Genomic DNA, 20683 nt, shown 5'->3' on the forward strand with positions numbered 1-20683 from the left:
AAGCTATGGATAAATGCAACACCATGGACAAATCTCCTAAACTATGCTAAATTAAAGAAGCCAGACACAAAATGCAGCATATTGCATGGTTCTGTTTATAAGACATTCTAGAAAAGCCAAAATGATAGGGAGACAAAGCAGAGCAGTTGTTCCCAGGGAAGTGAGTTAGAGGGAGAGATTTGACTTCAAAGGGGCATGAGGGAAATTTGGGATGATGGAGATGGTCTCTGAAACTTCCCTGGGGTGATGGTTACACAACTGCAAACCCTTGTCCAAACCCATGCAACTGTATATGTTAAAATAAACATGATCTCCCGCCCAAATTTGACATACTCAGCAAAGACTAAGTCTATAAAACAAGAATTAAAGCAGTAGTTTTAATTATTTCATAAAAACACATCACAAGGGAACATCACACACTGGGGCCTGTCATGGGGTGAGGGGAGGGGAGAGGGATAGCATTAGGAGATATACGTAATGTAAATGACGAGTTAATGGGTGCAGCACACCAACATGGCACATGTATACAAATGTAACAAACCTGCACATTGTGCAGAACTTAAAGTATAATAAAATAAAATAAAATAAATCACAACTTGTTATAACACTATAATTTCAGGATGGGCTGGTATGATATATTGGTGCAGAACATGGATATAAAAGTCAAGCTGACCTTAGTTCAAGTCCTGTCTTTACCATTTACTAGTAGAGTGACCTTCTGCTAATCACCCTGTACTTCATTCAGACCTCACAGGATTACGGTGTGGATTTAATCGTGCACTTTAACCACTTCATAATTGCCAGTCTCATAGTGAGTATTAAAAAAACTTTAGTTACTTGAAGAACATTTAGAAACAGCCTAGGTGGGGAGACATACATGTCAACAAATACATTACAGTATCATGTGAAAATAACAAATAGAGCAAGTGTAAGGTACAGCTATAGCAACGAATGAGAAATGCTTCCCTCTGTCTGAAGAAGCTAATAAAGACTTTTTGGAGGAAATGATGACTAAGTTAAAATTTGAAAGATGAATAAGTGGTTTTCAGGCTGATTAGGGGAGTGAAGGGCTCAAAATGTCATGGTGTACTTGGAGAATGCTGAGCAGTTTGCTATATTTTTGAACAATGACAGAAGCTATTGTAGTAGGAAGCAGTCAGTCAGAACAAGAAAGATCTTGTGTGTCAATTTAAGAATCTTGTTGCATTTCATCATTTGTGTGTTAGAGCTATTGGATCCAGCAAGGACACAGACAAATTAAATTTGCATCTTAGAATGATTACTTTGATTGTCTTGGAGAAGATGAATTGAAGCTAGGATGAGTCTAGAGGATGGAAGACCTGCCAGAAGGCTTGTTAGATGAATTCAGGTAAAGGACAGTGACTTTCTGTACTTGGGCTATGGGAATTGGAAGGTGAGAATAAATTCAAGAAACTTTTAGGGGAATCCAATAATTAACTGTATGAAAAGGAGAATAAGTCTAGGATGCCTGTCAGACTTGGTGGTCTGTTTGGGTAGACCACCTGTTGGTACCCCTAGATAAATGGAAAAACATGTCTATACTGGGAAAATGATGAGTTTAGGTGGGTAGTGTTGATGACTGAAGTGCCTGTGGGTATCCAGGTGGAACTGTGTAGCAAGTAGGATATATGGGTCTAGAGTTCAGTATCGGAGTCTGATGAGGAGCTACATATGTGCAATAGTTGAAGTCACAAATATAAATAAGATCACCTAGAAAAGCATATAGTGTGAAAAGAGAACAAGGGACAGATCCCTGGGAAATTTCAACATTTAAGATTCTGTAAAAAAAACCACAATAGGGCATATATCCCTATAAAATCCCAGCTACTCAGGAGGCTGAGTCAGGAGGATTCCTTGAGGCCAGGAATTCAAGACAAGCCTGGGCAACATAGATAGACCCTGTTGTATAGAAAAGATCTTAAATGATGGTCATAAAAGAAAGTAGGAGGAAGATCAAGAGCAAGTAGTACCAAGGAAACCAAGAAAAGAGTTTCAAGAATGAGGTGTCATTGAGTATTATACACAGCAGCAATGTCAAGCAAGATGAGGGCTAAGAAGCATCCAATGGATATGGATAATTTTAGTGCTGGGATGAAAACAGGTCACTATAGTCTGAAGAGTGAATAGGAAGTTAAAAATACGTAAGTATCTAATGCTGGCTACTTTTTTTGAAAAGTCATGACCAAGAAGAGAAAGAAAACAATAGGATAATGGTTAGAAGGAACAACAGCATCAAAGGGATTTTATTTGTTTTTGCTTTTTAGATGAGGCATGGGAGGGGCTTCAACATAATTATATACCAACAGGAAAAAACGTGGAAGACAGGGAGAGGCTGAAAATACAGGTGTATATTATTCAACACTTGATGACGCTTATATTCTTGAAACTCCCTCCTTAGTTTCCTTGATGCTACTTGGTCTTAATCCTTTTCCTACTTTCATGACCATTACTTAAGATCTTTTCTACACAGAAGTCACACCGGATATTTGACCATGGAAAACTGAATACAAATAATTGTTATAAAGCTGTTTATCAGGCAATTTAAACGGTGAGAAGAGAACACAAGATATATAAAAGTAGCAATTATAAGAAGCATCTATCATTCTTAGGACTGGGAGACCAACAGGGGCCGGTAGCAGACGGAATTTGCAAAGTCTCAGAGGAGAGGGAGAGACTTTTTGCCAAAGGCAATCAAAAAGTATTTTATGAAGATGGCATTTAAGCTGGGCTTAATTAAGTGGAAATGAAAGAATATTCCAGGTGTTGCACATGACCTGGGAAATAGAAGCTACTTTATAAATATTTGTTGAAAAATGAAGTGATGAACAGATAAGCAAAAAAAATCTAGAGAAAAGTGTGGAAAATTTCGGGAACAGTAAGTTTGGCTGGAGCTTGGATGGTGGAGATCGGTAGAAAATGTGGTTGCACAGATGGAGTAGAGATGGAGCAGACGGTCTTAAATTCCAGGCCAATGTGTTGAAAATTTATCTTAGGAAGCCGCTGACATTTGAGTAGGGAAGTGACAAGACTGGAACGATGATTTCTGGATGGCCGATTTGCCTGTGATACGTAGAAAGAACTGTAAGCAGAGAGCAACTGAAGTTCTCAGCCAGAAGGCCAAAAAATGACGAGCTGGATTGAAGTGACAATAAGGATATGAGAAAGGGAACAAGCAGGAAACAAAATGTAAGCCGCCAAGAAGTGGCTGAAGTGATGACTGTGGTTGGGGGGCATGGGAGGAAGAAGGGAAATTGAAGCTCCTTCTGAGTCTAGGCAATTGGAAGAATGGCAGGAAGAGGAAAGAAAGAGGAAGAGAACGGGGCTTTGAAGGGCCATGAGAAGTTCTGTGGAAACGGATTGGACATCCTAGTGCAAGGAGATGTGGCAGTGCAGGTCTGCAGCTTAACGGAGCCTGGGCAGGAGGTGGCTGATGTGGGTTTCATCTGCATAGAGATTCCGGCTGACGCCTCTATTTGGAAGAATGCAATAGTATTTGCGTATTTGAACCTACAGCCAGTCCTTGGGCCAGAAGCTGAGGCTGAACTGCCTCTTGATTTACAGCTTCCACCCCCAGTTTCCATTCTCCCCTAAAGCACTGGATTCAGGTAATCGCGGACGCACCTGGCTCCTCCCGCACTGGCCGCTGCCCTCGGCGGGACAATGGGCGCCCTAGCAGCCCCGAGCGTTCCCAGGGCGCAGGCGCGGCGTCGCCTAGCAACGAGGCACAACAAGGGACTGGGGGTTCGTCTGCTGGGTTTGCGGAGCAGCTAGCTACTCGGCGGGATCTCCCGGCAGGTAAAGGTAACCCCGTGGGGTGGGGAGGCCCAAGGCAGAGGCCTGAGGAAAACCTGGGAAAGGAGAAGGTGCCACGTGGGCGCAGACTGCTTGGGTCAGTGAGGCAACACCTTGCTGGGCGTTGTTAGTTTCTGCCTCGCGCCCGCAGGGTTAGACGGGGCTTGGGGTGGGTTTCGTAAGCATCCCGCCACCTCCCATTCAACAGGTGACAAAACTGAGGCCCGAGAGGGGATCTGAGGTGAGATCAAGTCAGATTCCGTTACTTGACTGTGAGCAACTCAGAAGTGGCCTCGATTTCTTGAGCCCTCCTCCTCTTTAAATCTTCTCAAAGCAGAACTCATTAGAAAATATTTAAAATCATAGGCTGAACGTTCACGAAGAACAAATACAAAGGACCAATCAACTCGTGAAAAAAAAATGGCTCCAGTAGTCAAGAAGATGCATTTTTAGAACAGAGTTGTTTGCGTATCCAATGCCCTGAAGTTTTCACCCAGTTAATTTACTGCTAGAGATTTATCCTAAAGAAATAGTTGGGGATATGGATGAAAATTTTATGTCTGAGGACGTTCTTTGCCCTGTCCATATTTCCAGAAAATTAGAAACAAATTTCAACAATCAGAGACTGGCTAGATAGCTAATGGATTTTAAAATATTTGAAATGGCATGTTATGCTAATCCACTGGAGATGATTAAAGCAAGGAAGGGAAACTGAGACTTCATGAATTTATTTGTTAATATAAGAATTTAGTAGGAATATGAACCCAGGAAGGGAAGGTGAAAATAGGGGATAGAAGTTGAGGCAGGATGTTAAAATCACTTTAGAAAAACACACAAAGCCAGGTGCGGTGGCTCACGCCTATAACCCCAGCACTTTGGGAGGCTGAGGCGGGTGGATCGCCTGAAGTCAGGAGTTCGAGACCAACCTGGTCAATGTGGGGAAACCTGTCTCTACTGAAAATACAAAAATTAGCCGAGCGTGGTGGCGGGTACCTGTAATCCCAGCTACTCAGGAGGCTGAGGCAGGAGAATCTCTCAAACCTGGGAGGTGGAGGTTGCAATGAGCCAAGATCAGGCCACTCTCCAGCCTGGGCAACAGCGTGAGACTCTGTCGAAAAGAAAGGAAAGGGAAAGGGAAAAGGAAAAGAAAGAAAGGAGGGGAGGGGAGGGGAGGGAAAAGAAATAGTATTGATCTCTCTGAGCTTATCTTTGGGTGATTTTTATTTTATTCATTGTGCCCTTGTTTTCCAAATTCTCCACAGTGAAATGTATTACCCTTGTAAGGATCATCTCCATAGCTCATTGCCACTGACCTATGTCAGCTGTTCAGTCTCTCCTCCATTAACTATCATACCCAATATGGTGATAAAACACATAGGCTTTTTTGGGGGGGGAGACAGAGTCTCGCTCTGTCACCCAGGCTGGAGTGCAATGGCGTGATCTCAGCTCATTGCAACCTCCCCCTCCCGGCCTCAAGCAATTCTCCTGCCTCAGCCTCCCCAGTAGCTGGGACTACAGGCGCATGCCACCGCCACTGCAGGCTAATTTTTGTATTTTTAGTAGAGACAGAGTTTTGCCATGTTTTCCAGGCTGGTCTTGAGCTCCTGACCTCAGGTGATCCACCCGCCTCAGCCTCCCAAAGTGCTGGGATTACAGGAGTGAGCCACCACGCCGGGCCATGATAAAACACATAGGCTTTAAACTTCATTCTTTAGCTTAGTAGGAGACACTCTATCATTGCAATACTGTCTGTGTAAGCTCTTCTAACCTCTGCACTATGCAATTGCTCAAAAACACTATCCTGAAGTAGGAAAAATTAGTTCGTAAGTGAAAATCAGATGATTTAAAACAACTTTATGCAGGTGTAATTAAATTGCTTCCTGAATATTATTCATAAGCAATTCTTTTATAAATCAAAGGCTGCTCTATCTTGGAATTGGTTATAGAGTGCTATAAACTCTCTTTTTTTTTTCTTTTCCTAGAGATTAATTGTAGGATAGATTCTCATTTGCCCAGAATAGTTTCTGCCTGTCTGCCTGAAATATTATAGGCACAAGGTCTAGGGCCTGTTCACTTTTCAAGCACCTAAGGAAGATGTTTGAGATTTGAAAAAAATGCTTATATTGGCTCTAAAATATGAAAAGAGAACTGAAAAATTAGTGTTAATTAAATGTTTTATTAATATAAATTTTTATTACATTTGAAAACAATTTTCTCATTTTACAAGAATTTCCAGGTGTATGTACTGATTGCTGAGTAATTTCAAATACAAATTTCAAAAGTTTTTATGATGCAAATGACATTTAATGGGCGATGCAGGCACATTTTAACATTTTAATATATTGGCTATTGTGTGAATAAGCTTGCCCAGGCCCTCAAAAGTCTTAAAAGTAGTGTAGTCTGAAGTTAGAGACCTAGAATAAATGCCTTTCAGAAGTATCTAGGAGTTTCTATGAAGACGTGGCTTTTTAATGTATGTGATAAATTCTGGTCAGTGTCTCTAATGCTAGGAGTTGCTTTTGACCCTTGACATGCAATTTGAGCTAACCCTGACACTGTAGATTCTCCCCAAGGATTTTCTACTTCCTAGGATTTCTACTGAGACTATGGTAATTTCCTTAAGGCTATGATATACCGTTTAAGATTGCTCCTACGATATACCGTTTAAGATGGATCTGATGTCAAACATAATTCCACAAACTCTCATTGAAGAAAACTAGATAGATTTCCTGGGTTATTCTAATAGACATTAACATCTTGAAAAGTTTTTTTTTTTTTTGAGACAGTCTCACTCTGTTGCCCAGGCTGGAATGCAGTGGTGCGATCTCGGCTCACTGCAGCCTCCACCTCCCGGGTTCAAGTGATTCTCGTGCCTCAGCCTCCTGAGTAGCTGGGACTACAAGGCACGTGCCACCACACCCGGCTAATTTTTGTATTTTTAGTAGAGACAGGATTTCACTATGTTGGCCAGGATGGTCTTGAACTCCTGACCTCGTGATTCGCCCACCTCGGCCTCCCAAAGAGCTGGGATTACAGGCGTGAGCCACCTGCCCGGCCTGAAAAGTTCTTTGAACCCAGGCTGGTTACTCCTCTGTGGTATGTTAACTGTGTATAAATTCCATTCCTTTCACTTTTTCCACACAGACATGGACATATGAGGACAAGTGGAAAGGAAGTAACCTCAGTTTCCCCAGAATATATCTCTTCAGATTTTTTAATTGCTTTTTTACTGAGCTGTGGATTATGAAAGAAAACTTTTTGTTATCCGGGCAAAGGACACAAATGTTGATTCAAGACCTGGTAGATTTTGTATACCATTTATGAGATCATTACTCCTAGGAAAAATGGAGTTAATGAGGTTTATAAATATCAAATGCCAATTATGTACCAGACACGGTTGTAGGTGTTTAGGATAGATCAGTGCAAGAAAATAGACAAAAACCTCTGCTTTTGTGGCACAAACATTCTTGCAGGTCTCAAAAGTAACTTGGTGGGCTTAGTCTCTTAAGCCCATCATAAGCGAGCTATAAAAATGGTAAATGATTTCTTGTTATTTAAGTTATGTCACTAATATATTCACCTCCTTTCTAAACTGAAAGCCAGGACTAACACTCAATGATCTTATCAATAAGTTCCTTAAAATTGCAGAGTTTGAAATTGGGATGTAGGTGACATATTTGTACACATGTGATAATTTTTACACGTATTGCATTGTGTTTTAGGAGGTAAAAATTTAAAGGAGAAAATAAACCTCCTCTCAAGGGCACAGGTAATTGAGAAATGTATGTGCAAATGACACTTTAACCATATGTTGCATCTTTTTCCAGGATGGGTAAAAAGATAAAGAAGGAAGTAGAGCCTCCTCCTAAGGATGTGGTAAGTTTCTGATTTGAATACTAGTAGCACTTTAACAACCAGTTATAAAAATAAATTGTTCACACAGTTTGGCATGTACCAGTATATACATGAATACGCGGTGGCAGAAGTCCAAAGTCTGACTAATGATAAGATTAGTCAGAGAAATCTAACATTATATAAACAAACATTTACAACATTGTCATTATATAATTAGCACAATTAGAGAGTAATTATTAGCTTTTCCAGTATGTAGATGGCATGTTTATAGCATAGTTAATGAATAAATAGTTTGGGTTGTTCTTTTAAATACTTACCATTTACATTTGCCAGCCTCTCATTTATGTTAATTAATCAAGTGAATTTTCAAAAATAACTGGAAGTTCTGCTATAGCTATTAGATATGTATAAAAGGTTGTCTGGTGATGACCACTGCACGTGAGAAGTCCCTATCCTTTCCAGTTCTATCGAGAGACTAGTCTGGCATCATCATCTTTATTCCAAATGCTAAGTAATTCATTCCCCACTGAAAGCTCTTCTCTGTCTTTAAAAACAGGATTTTATCTTCTCTCTTTAAACTTTATCAATTATTGAAAGGTTGTGTTAAAAGTGAAAAATGACCTTGGACAATTTTCAGTTTAGAAACTTATTTTGAAACAGACATTTGGTGTGATTTCCTTCAGATAAATCAGGAATAGAAAAGAAATAAGTGGAGTCCACAGACTCACAGCAATTTCAAATTTGAAGGAAACTGGGCTAATGGCAGAAATCTGCCCCCTTGGGAGCTTTGTGGTTAAGACGCTGGGGGCCTTGAGCCAGCTCTGCCTCTTACCAACTGTGTCATTGTGGCCAATTTGCCAAATTTGGCCAAGTTATTTCGGTTTTTCTTTAGCTCCTAAATGGAAATCATAATATCAAACTCGTTCCCGTTGTTGTATGAATTAAAACAAAATAAGTTACATAAAGGTCTTAGTGCTTGGCACGTAGCACTTGGAAAATAAGATCTATTATCATGAGAATCCTCTGGACTCTGCTTCTGAGACACACACACACACACTTGCACCCCTGTGCAATCCACTAGGTATGATACTTCAATACAGTTGGGAACAAAATCTACAGAAGTGCCTGTCTTCCCCGGTCCAGGAAGGCTTTGCAGGGGTAGACATTGTGATTTCATGATGTTTCATCATTCTGGCTTCTTCTCTTAGGACATATTCCTAAAATGTTGCAGATTCTCTTATTTTTTTTCATTGCATCCAAGGTTTGTATTACTCCCCTTTTTGCTACCAAATAGCATTAATGGCATCTGATTAGCAAAAACATATTCTGATAAAAATTAGAATTACGGGGCTAATAAATAATAGATGTATATGGCTAATACACTTTCTATAACTTCATAATGTCTTGCTGATATTGTCCTCTGGACTCCAATCCTTGGGGACACAATGGAGAACTTGAGAAACACAGTCCTAGCATTAACAAAATAGAACTCCTGCTTCCTCAGCTCCCAACAGCCTTGGAGGTAGCCAATGGCAGGTGTAACATTGACCAATGGTCCTTACTTTTCCCTGCCTTTCCCAGGGGACTTCTACTCTGACTATAAAACCGACAGAGTGTTGGGAGGCTGAGGCGGGCGGATCATGAGGTCAGGAGATTGAGACCATCCTGGCTAACACGGTGAAACCCCGTCTCTACTAAAAATACAAAAAATTAGCCGGGGGTGGTGGCAGGCGCTGGTAGTCCCAGCTACTCGGGAGGCTGAAGCAGGAGAATGGTGTGAACCTGGGAGGCGGAGTTTGCAGTGAGCTGAGATCCCACCACTGCACTTCAGTCTGGGCAACAGAGCGAGACTGCATCTCAAAAAACAAACCAACCAACAAACAAACAAACAAAAACTGACAGAGTGGTATTAAAATAATATCTAAGCCCTTTTCTACAGTATTTGTTTTCATACTTCAAAGCACTATGCCACAATTTACAGTATCTTAACCTGGAACTTGTTCCAGAATATACCTCTAAAGTCAATAAAGGTTTGTTGTACACATTGTAAATGAAAACCACATTTAAAGAGAAATATAACTACTTAAGAAAATAAACTTTTCTCTGTCAGCTAATAGTAATTTGCTTCTTATATGTTTCCTAGAAATATTGTTTCCAAAGACCTTAATTTTTATCAGGCTTTCCTCTATAGTTTAAAATGAGTAATAAAGACAGTAAGAAAAGTGTTGGTATTAGGATGAGAACAAAAAGCTCCCTTTGCTTTTCTGAATATTCTCATTTGTCGTAACATTAATATATGCAGATATAGTACTGATTACATTTCCTTCTCATAAAAGAGACACTAGCTAAGAAGATGCCTACATATGGAAAAGACACGGCTTGATCTACCAATACAACTATATTCTTCCTTTCCAAATCATTTCCATATCTGGCCAAAAGGTTGTTTGTGATGCTTTAACAAAAGGAAAATTTACTGTGGAATATTGCATAAAAGAATTCCTAATAGAAATGACTCTACTAGACATGATTTAGTATAAGGCAAAATATTCAGTGTCTAAGAGTACCGGCTCTGGGGCTATCTTGCCTGAGTTTGGGTCCTTACTCCATTATCCACTTATGCCCATCTATGAACTTGGGTGAACTTTCTAACCTCTGTGCACCACAGTGAGGATGTGATACTGCTTAATTCATAGGAATACCCACTCACACCAGTGAAGGAAGGTTAGATCAATGTAAAATGCTTAGAACAGTGCCTGGCATTAGGTAAGAGCTTGGTAGATGTTATTATTATTAATGATATAGTTGAGGGTGCTGTTCATCATTCTACAGAACTGAGTAAGTTTGTGTGAACTGTCAAAGGAGACAGGGAAGTCAGGGATGAGGCATGGACGACCAGCTGGCCACTGAAGTCCCCTGAGGCCTGGTGTGTGGCCATCATGATTTACGGTCAGATCTTTGAGTTTGCAAGCATGGAAATTGTAGTCTTTTAATATTTCAGAGGTGATTGAGCTTCAATGGATAAAGCCACAAGCTCTAAATTCCCAAGAGACTATGACCTGGCCCTGGAATCGTAATGATTAAGTATCAAGTTAACTGAACATTTATGTTAATGGGTCAGGACTTTCTTTCCTTAGTTAAATGCACACAGGAAGCTAAGCAGGATGAGTATAGAATCAGAGCAATGGGAAGTAGTGCAACATGCCCCCTCAGCTGCACAACCAAATCCAATTCCTGGGAAGAGGGTGAGGACTCCTGAGTTTTCCTGGACCTCCTTCATCAATCTCAGAACTCAACCTTTCATTCTTTGTCATAGACTGACAACACTACTATGGACTTTAAAAAATAAATAAATAAATGGCCTGTGCTTGCCTTATTGGACAGCACAGAATCAGAACATTTTTATCATTGAAGATCTATTGGACAACACTATTCTAGACAGTATTATTCCTTAACAGAGACATAAAAATATTCTAGAAGCCTATGGCCACTCGAATTGACTGGGCTTAGAATTCAAAGCTTAGCCAAAATGCTTCCATTTACTTTCATTCTTTTTGTAAATAATTTTGTTTTATCATTTATTTTGCTATGTAAAGAAGTTATAAGGACTTCTTTTCCCATCTTTCTCCCTCCTGACAGTTAAACACTATGAATTAATAAAAAATATAAATTCATAAACAATATACATATATAAAACAATATGGATAATTTTCAGCTTGCTCACCTTACTCCAAAAGTTTGCTACTTTGATCAGGTTATAAAGTAAACTAAAAGGTATTTTAGCTACTTTCATTTTAATCTTTAGACATTTTAGCAAATTTTTCCTGATGTCTAGATATTCTCTACTGAAAGTTCCTATTAGATGAATGCTGTCTACCTCGTCCTGTTTATCTATCTCTGTCTTTTCCTATACAATTAGCGCCTCATGATCTGGGACCACTGAGGTAGTAAACATATTGAAATAGAAATTGTAAAAGCTTTTTCTTTGTACTTATTGGCACCATAAAAATCACTCAACTGTGATGATTTATTTTCGCTGTCATCTTCATAATTTTGTATTTTTTTAGACCTGTGCTAATACTCCAGCCACTAGGCACATGTGGTTATTAAAATTTGAATTTATAATGATTAAAATTATTAATTTTAAAGGCCAGGGGCAGTGGGTCACATCTGTAATCCCAGCAGTTTGGGAGGCTGAGGCGGGAGGATCGCTTGAAGCCAGGAGTTCAAGACCAGCCTGGGAAAAATAGCAAGACTTTGTCTCTATTTTTTAAAAAAGAAGTTAAAAATTCAGATTCTCAGTCGCATCAGTTACATTTCAAGTGCTAAAGAACCGCTTGTGGCCTGTGACTACCATATTGGATAGCACAAAATCAGAACGTTTTCATTGCTGAAGTTCTGTTGGACAGCGCTATTCTAGACAGTATTATTCCTTAACAGAGACATAAAAATATCTCTAGAAGCCTATGGCCACTCTAATTGACTGGGCTTAAAATTCAAAACTTAGCCAAAATGCTTCCATTTTCTTTCATTCTTTTTGTAAATAATTTTATCATTTATTTTGCACAGAGCATGAAATTATAATTTCTCAACGAGCTTGTTGGTGACTGACTTTCTCATGGGAAAGCAGATGGGATACGTAATGACAGCACAGTATTATTTATTTAGTCATGTGGCACTCTGTTATAGCTATCATTTATTCTCAGTGCCCTTTTTAATAAAAAATTACTATAATGGTGCAGGCTCTGTAGGAGAAACAAATGTCATGCCAAGTTTCTCTACTCTCTGCCAAACATTTGTATTTCTCCTGTGTCAGCCTATTGGATTGCAACTCTTACAGTCTCAAGCTTCCCTTTAAGCTTCTCATACCCCATATTATCTTTTTTTCTTTTTTGAGATAGGGTCTTGCTCTGTCTCCCAGGCTGGAGTGCAGTGGCACAATCATGGCTCACTGCAGCCTCCACCTCCCAGCTCAACTGATCCTCCCTGCTCAGCCTCTTGAGTAGCCGGGACTAAAGGCACACACCGCCATACCCGGCTAATTTTTGTATGTTTTGTGGAGACAGGGTCACACTATGTTGCCCAGGCTGGTCTCGAACTCCTGGGCTCAAGAGATCTTCCCACCTCGGCCTCCCAAAGTGCTGTGATTACAAGCATGACTCACTGCACCTGGTCTTTAAAATTAATTTTAATTATTATAGATTCACACTTAAATAACCACATGACTATTAAATGATATTTACTAAAGCTGATGTTTAAATGTATTTTCGTATACTCTACCTACTCCTCTGAGACTTGTTCTTCTGTGGTGATCATGACATACCCATCCTTAACCATAGTATCCTTATTCACACGCTTATATAATCAGCTTTAAAAATATAGAAACATGTGAGGTCTCTGGGGTGAAAGTTCCAAGAGGGAAGGGAAATCTGTTTTAGATGTGGGTTGGTGGAGAAGATGGCCAGCTGGGACATGAGGGGAAGTGCCCTAAGTGGTGAAGATGATCTAAGGCTGTGGTTCTTAGGAGTTTGCGGGGCAATCAAGGAATCTTATGAAGGTAGGTTGGGATCTGTGGAAACTCCTCCTTCTGAAATGTACTCCAAGTATTTTGCATATGATTTCACATAGAGAATGTACCTTCAAAGCCTACTGATAGCTCCATGGACCTCAGATTTAGAGCCCTCTCTCCTGACATCAGCAAACAGTACACAGTTAAGGCACTTTAAGACCACAAGCATAGAAAAAGTTTCCAGGGGCACTTTAATACATTCCTTTACAGACATTTTCCAAGTAGTACCATCACCCCAGTATTGTTCATAGGTGATGGAGACAGAGAAACAGCATGGTCCTTTGCCTAAAGAAATGTATTTATTTGCTGGACAAATATAGAGTGCCTACAATATGCAAGCATTCTTCCACATCCTGGGCATAAAGATGGGGAGAAAGGAAAGTTCAGGCCCCAAGGCAGCTTATATTATAGTGGGAGAAACAGTCAATTAATAATAATATAATTCAGGTAGTGATACGATCAATGAAGAAAAATAAAGTATGATATGGTAAGGAGTGTGATGGGGCCTCTTTAAATAGAATCTTGGGCAGGCCTTCTTGGTGGGATCTCAACCAAAACACACTTAAATGAAATGAGGGGGTAATCTGTGCAAATATCTGGGAGGGGACCCCAGCCAGACCACAGTAACTAAAGCCTTATGCAGTGTGTTTGAGGAATGCCAGGAAGGTTGGTGTGACAGGAGATTAGTGAGCGAGGTGTAGGATGGAGTCACAAAGATGGTGAGATGGTGGTGACCACGTAGGACATTAGGCTATGTTAAGCAAGTTGGATTTTTCCCTAAGGTGCAAAAAGGAGAATTCGTTGGAAGGTGACAAAGAGAGTAGTAGTGACATCTGATTTATATTTAAAATAAAAAATAAGATCATTCTAGCTACGATGTGGGAGAAACATGAAAATTGGAAGACCAGCTTGGAGGTTGTCACAGTAGTGCAGTTAAGATACAATGGCAGCTTGGACCCAGGAAGTCACCGTGAAGAAGATGAGATGTGGCCAGAGTGAGGATGAGCTCTGAAGGTCGAGCTGGCAGGATGTGCTGATGGGTAGGACGTGGAGTGTGAGAAGGGGACAAGTTGAGAGATCAAGCCTGAGCAATGGAGTGAATGGAAGTACAACATACTGAAATAGACATGTAAATCAAAGACATAATGCAGTGTGTTAAATTCAGAAAAATAACAGCTGTGGAAGAAGAGAAAGAAAAGCAAGCAAGCAAGCCTAGTCGCCCAAGGAATTTCAACCCCCAAACCACCATGAATAAAAACAATAAAAAGTGTATCCAGAGAGATGGAGGCCTGACAATTAAATACACCATAACTCTCTATAGTTTCAAGTATTATTGTATTATTTTCTTTAGAAATGAAATAAAACTCTCAAGAAGTCCTGGGTGACGTGACATGGCGCTCCCAGATGGTGGCTTTAGTGAGAACTATTTTGGTAAGTCACTGAGGGTGAAAGTCAGATTGGATATGTGCAGCAAGGAGTGAGAGTAAGAAAAGTAAGTATTTGTAAGGTTTTTGATTGTGAAAGACAAGGAAGGGTAATGTGTACAAAGGATGATTACTATCTAAGGACAGTTGGTTTTTATTTTAAAATAAAAGAGCTTCAAGAAATCAGAGTTCAAGGAGGATTAGGTGGCTGCAGTTTGCAGGGTAGAGTACCAAAAAGAAGAGACCAACATACAGCAATAGCTCCAGAAATCCAGTTAATGGTCCTCTGGATTCTCTGAAGTCTAATCTGTATGGGGTGGAACTCCACATGGCAAAGGACATGCATGAACAACTCTCAGGGTGCCGTTAAGTCAAACCCTCTCTAGAGCTCACACCGGTCTGGGAAGCATTGTAATTTGCTTGGAAGGCATGGAGGGTCTTATTGAATACCTGGGGCATTAATAAGAGTCCCCAGAAAAGTCATGCGTTAATAGTCGTGTGGCTAAACTATCCAGCCCTATAGAAAAGGTTTCTCTAGTCCTGCCCTACCTAATAAAGCTTAAAAACGGGCTTTAAATAGATTAACCTGATCCATAAGTAAGATAACTGCCTGCCAGAACAAAATTCAATATCCTTTAAGGAACACTCCTCCTCCCCCAGCCCCCAAAAGAATCCAGATGCTCAGCTACATAATTTTCACAATGCCCAGTATCCAATACAAAATTGTTAGATGTGCAAAAAAGGAAAATGTGACCTATAACCAGGAGAAAATCAGTTAATAAGCTAATAGAGGAGGTAAAATGGGATACTAAAAAAACCCAATCGACTGAAAAAAGGCAGGATAAAAGGAACAGGGAGCAAATGTGACAAAGTGAAAACAAATAGCAAGATGATCAATTAAAACCCAACCATATCAACAACCACATTGGATATAAATAACCTAATATTCCAACAAAAAGTGATTGTCCAACTGAGTAAAAAAGCAAGACTCAACTGTCACCTGTCTATAAGAATCCTCCTTTACATATAAAGGTACACATAAAAGTAAAAACATGAAAAAAGATATATACCATGCAAACACTAATCATAAGAAATCTGCAGCACCTATGTTAATACCAAATGAAATACATTACAATTGCAGGACAAAGAATATTACCTGAGAAAAAGATGGACATTTTATAATGATACAAAGGTTTATTTTTTAATGGTCCTAAGTGTTATGCATCTAATAACACAAGTTTAAGATACATGATGGCAAAAAAGGCTATGCAATAGCATAAGAAACAATGAAATACTTAGACATTAGTTTAACAAAATAAAATCAATACCTATATGCTGAAAACTATAAAACATTTCTGAGACAAATTAACTAAGACCTAAATAACTGAAGAGATAAAAGCACTATGTTGGATGCAGATACATTGCTGGTAGGAATGCCAATGGTAGAACTACTCTGGAAAAATAAACTGTATTTTTTTCTTTTTTTGAGACAGGGTCTCACTCTTTTGCCCAGGCTGGAATGCAGTGGTATGACTGTAGCTCACTGCAGCCTTGAACTCCCTGGTCAAGCGATCCTCCCACCTCAGCCTCCCAAGTAGCTAGGACTACAGGTGCATGCCACCACACCTGGCTAATTTTTTCACTTGTTGTAGAGACAGGGTCTCACTATGTTGCCCAGGCTGGTCTTGAATTCTCGGCCTCAAGTGATTCTCCTGCCTCAGCCTCCCAAAGTGCTGGGATTACAGGCATGAGCTGCAGTGACCCAAAATTATATTTTCTTATAAAGTTAAACATGCACTTGCCAGACAAGCCAGAAATTTTACTTCTGGGCATTTGCTCAAGAGAAATGAAAACATTTGTCCATAACAAGACTTGTATAAAATGTGCATGGCAACTTTTATACATAATGGTTCCAACCTGAAACAACCCAGAGGTCTATCAACAGTTGAATGGATAAACAAATCGTGATATACAATGGGATACTACTCAGCAGTAAAAAGAAAGGTAAAAACAAATGAGATCCATGAAACATGGATCTCAAAAATATTCTGCCACATGAAAGAAGCCTACACAAAGGGTCCCTATGTAGTAATTTCATTACTACTAAATTATAGGACAGGCGAAACTGATCTGCAGTGGAAGAAAGGAGATCAGTGGTTGTCTGGGACCAGTCACAGGAGGGGAATCAACTGCAATGAGGCAGGAGAGAATGTTGTGGGGCATGGAAACTTTCACATATTGCTTGGAATGGTTGGTTATACAGATGTATATGTTTCTTAAAATTCTATACAGATGTATACAATCCTCAAAACTCATCAAACTTACACTGAAAATTACTGCATTGTATTACATCTAAATTGGCCCTCTGTAAGCTGGATTCAAAAGAAGTAAAGGAAGAATTTAGTTGACAGGGAGGAGTTGACTACTCATGAGACAAAAGAGATTATTAATAATATAAAGTAAGATGAGAATGTGTCCATTCTGTGAGAATAGGAGATTGAGTTATCTAATGTGCTAGTCTTAGCGTCTGGCACTTAATAGGGATTCAATAAATGTTTATTAAATAAGTGAATTAATGAAGGTGAATGAGTTAAAAAGCCAAAGCACCTATTAGAGATTGGCCTTGGGTATTTTCTCTGATGTAATAGAACATGTGCAGATATAGGTAGATTTGAATCTGCAAGTTGGAAGTTGATGGAGTTTCCATCTGGTAACTTTATTTTTTCTGAAAATTTTGCTGGGTGAGGAGGAAAGAAAGGGGGAAGTAAGAGTGTTAAATGTTCAAGGATAGTAGAAATGTTTGAAATAATTTTGTTCTTTTGAGAAGGAAAAATCAAGTTTACAAAAGAAATGTAGAAACCTGGTTTGCAGTGAGGCCCTCTCAATTGCTGGTCATGAATTTATAATGATACTAATTTTCTTCTAGTTTAACATTCTTTGAGAATGGTTGGACACTTGGGTATAAATGCAAAGAAGAAAATACTAGTGTTCACTTGTGGTTTGGATTTGAGAAGATTCATCTGATGAAAAGACAGAGAGACAAGGAGGTTTACGCTTTAGCAGAAGTGTTATTCAGATAATAGAACATGCAATCTAAGCAACTTAAGAGGGGAATAAAGGAGAAAGCTGATAAAGGGAGAGAAAACAGAGGTAGTAAATGGACTGGGGATCCAAATGCAATTGAAGAATCTCTGAGTGGGAGTAGTTGAAAAAGTCAAGTTGTATCTTTCACCACTTGCTGTTTGGCTACCAAGAACCCCTCAGAGCCTGAACACTGTGGGTGCGGCAGGAAACCCATCTATGGGCAGATAGAGAAAAATTAATGGATTCTCAAGCATAATAGCAGAAGACAAAGCTGAATGATAGATGGATGCTACTGAGTCAGAATTAGTAAAAGAGACAGGGGAGAACTTTCAAAAGTAATGAGAACACTTCTCTTCTGTCTAGGATATAGTGGTAGCAGGCAGCAGCAGGCATTCCTCCAGCTACAATAACTATGAAAAGCAGATGGATTTAAAACTATGATTGAAGAGCTTTGGAAAGGCAAATTAAAAAGACTGATAATACCAAGTGTTGGTGAGGATGTAGAGCAAGTGGAACTCTCATTCATAACTGGTGGGAATGTAAATTGATAAAAACCACTTTGGAAAACTGTTCGATAGTACCTACAAAAGGGAAATATATGTCTACCCTATGACTCATCAATGCCATTCCTAGATAAATACCCAAGAGAAATGTATGTATCCACAAAAAGACATGTAAAAGAATATTCATTGTGACTTATGATTTCCTTAAACTGGAAAGAAAAGAACCCAAACTGGTATATTTATATACTGGAATACATTATATAGCCATAAGAAATATGACTTAGCTATATAAGCAAAAATGTGAAAGAACTGCAACAGGTATTGCACTGAGCTAAAGAAACCAAATATGAAAGAGTGAATGTTGTATGATTCCTTATATGAAGTTCAAAAATGGAAAATTAAGTGATTATTTTAAAAGTCAGAATAATGGTTATCTCTCATGGTGGCTTAGGAAAGGAGTGTGAGGAAACCTTCAAAGATACTGGAAATGTTCTATACCTTAGTTGGAGAGATCTGAATTAATATTCTGGAAGATCAAGTGGAAGAAATATCTAATAACACAAACAGAGTCAATTTTGCTTTTTAATCCAATCTAACAGCCTTAGTTGGATTTATTTACCCTAGTGATGTTTATTTTGATCATTGACTTATTTGATTTTATTCCTATCATTTTATTTGAAGTTGTGGTTTTTCTTTGCTATGTTTTCATCTTGTAATTTCTTTTGTATTTTCTGTCCCTTTTCTGAATTGAGCAATTTTCCTTTGTTTTCCTTTCTTTCTGGCAGTGTGGAACTTTGGTTACTTGTTGGTAGCCTATCTATTAAATACACATTTTAACCTGCATTTTTTTCTATTAATGTAAAAATAAATAATAGCTGGGCAACATTCCTCTTTTTTTAAAACCAAAAATTTTCTTTACCTGTTTTGTTGAAAAAAAAATCTGTTTTAATTCCAAGCCATTATTAGTTTTTTTTCCCTTATAAATCATCATCACTTCAGGAATCCTTTCTTAAGAATTGCATTGGCCGGGTGAGTTGGCTCATGCCTGTAATCCCAGCACTTTGGGAGGCTGAGGCAGGTGGATTCCCTGAGGTCAGGAGTTCAAGACCAGCCTGGACAAAATGGCAAAACCCCATCTCTACTAAAAATACAAAAATTAGCCAGGCATGGTGGTGGGCACCTGTAATCCCAGCTACTCAGGAGGCTGAGGCAGGGAGAATAGCTTGAACCCAGGAGGTGGAGGTTGCAGTGAGCCAAGATCGCGCCATTGCACTCCAGCCTGGGCGACAGTGAGACTCCATCTCAAAAAAAAAAAAAATTGTATTATGATTCACATCATCTGCAGAATTTAATAAGCTAAACAGCAAAATACATTTTACTGTATTTTTTGATCCACCACAATTGTTTTTATATTTTGGTTCTACCAAGTTGTGGCTGGAGATTTTGCCTGAGCAATTTGTTTAAGAGTGTATGGTTGATATACTTTTTGAGTTTGTGAATGCCTGAACATCTGAATGATAACCTAGCCATACATAAAATTCCAGAGTCACAATCCTTTTCTCTTGGACCTTTGTTGATTATCTTCAATAAACAGTCAGGAGAAGGAAAGGTATAGGTCATTTGCTGAGGTCTTTCTTCTTATTATTCAATATTATTTCTGCTTCCTGTTGTATATTTTCTATTTGGTCAAGCTAATATTTTATCCACCATAAACAAATACTCCCATTTTAAACCATCTTGTGTTAATTTCCCCATTTGCATATCCTCCCTTCTTATTGCCATCCATCCCATTTTATCTGTTCTTCAAATCATATCTGAAGTTCTACCACATCCATGGAGCTTTCTCTATTTACCCCAGTTTCAAATTAATTTCCCCACTCTCATCATAGTATTTATTGTTTCTGCCATATGTTTTGCACTTCATAAAATCCTAGAATTTTATATCTGGAAGAGATCATACTCCAGCTTCCTAACTTTTCAGATTAAAAAAAACCATGGTCAGTGAGCCACATGTGTCACTTGGGTGATGTGAGGTCCTCGGGCATTCTGGGGCTACCCTTTAATACCTAAAGAAGATGGTTCTCAAGCCCCAAACCCTAACTACATTCAGAAGTCCTCCCTTAAGATTTCTGTGGATTTCCAGGGCCTTCTGCTCTCATGATCAGTGTTGCAGCCAGCATCCCAGCCATTCCTCTTCGCTCAGCTAGAGGCCACCTTTTCTCATTGGATCATGTCTAGAATCACAAGTGCCACCAACCTGTTGTACACAACTGATTTTTTACTGAAGATTTGTCTTCTCTAAAAGGGTCTAAGAGCTTTAAGAACAAACAAGACTTTTGTAACTTTTATAGCTTCTAGTATAGTGGGAGCCATAGAAAAACAGCAGCTTTACTTTGGGTGCTAGACAATGCTGTTCTAAAATTCAGCAGCCATTTCTC

General features: G+C 39.2%; 1 protein-coding gene across 6 annotated transcripts in view; it reads left to right on the forward strand.

The window, feature by feature from the left end:
* Window positions 1-20683, forward strand: part of ARMC3 (armadillo repeat containing 3) — a 193436-nt gene that overhangs the window by 77697 nt on the left and 95056 nt on the right. For 5 of the 6 annotated variants that reach the window (XM_003821393.5, XM_003821394.5, XM_055092482.2 and 2 more), the window contains exons 1-2: window positions 3644-3816; window positions 7641-7689. In XM_003821393.5, the coding sequence (XP_003821441.3) occupies window positions 7642-7689 (48 nt within the window). In that variant the 5' untranslated portion in view covers window positions 3644-3816; window position 7641. Of the gene's footprint in view, window positions 1-3643; window positions 3817-7640; window positions 7690-20683 lie in introns of those variants that run through there. The other variant, XM_055092481.3, reaches the window with a different exon arrangement.

The sequence above is a fragment of the Pan paniscus genome, chromosome 8, assembly GCF_029289425.2.
Source record: "Pan paniscus chromosome 8, NHGRI_mPanPan1-v2.0_pri, whole genome shotgun sequence".
NCBI lineage: Eukaryota > Metazoa > Chordata > Mammalia > Primates > Hominidae > Pan > Pan paniscus.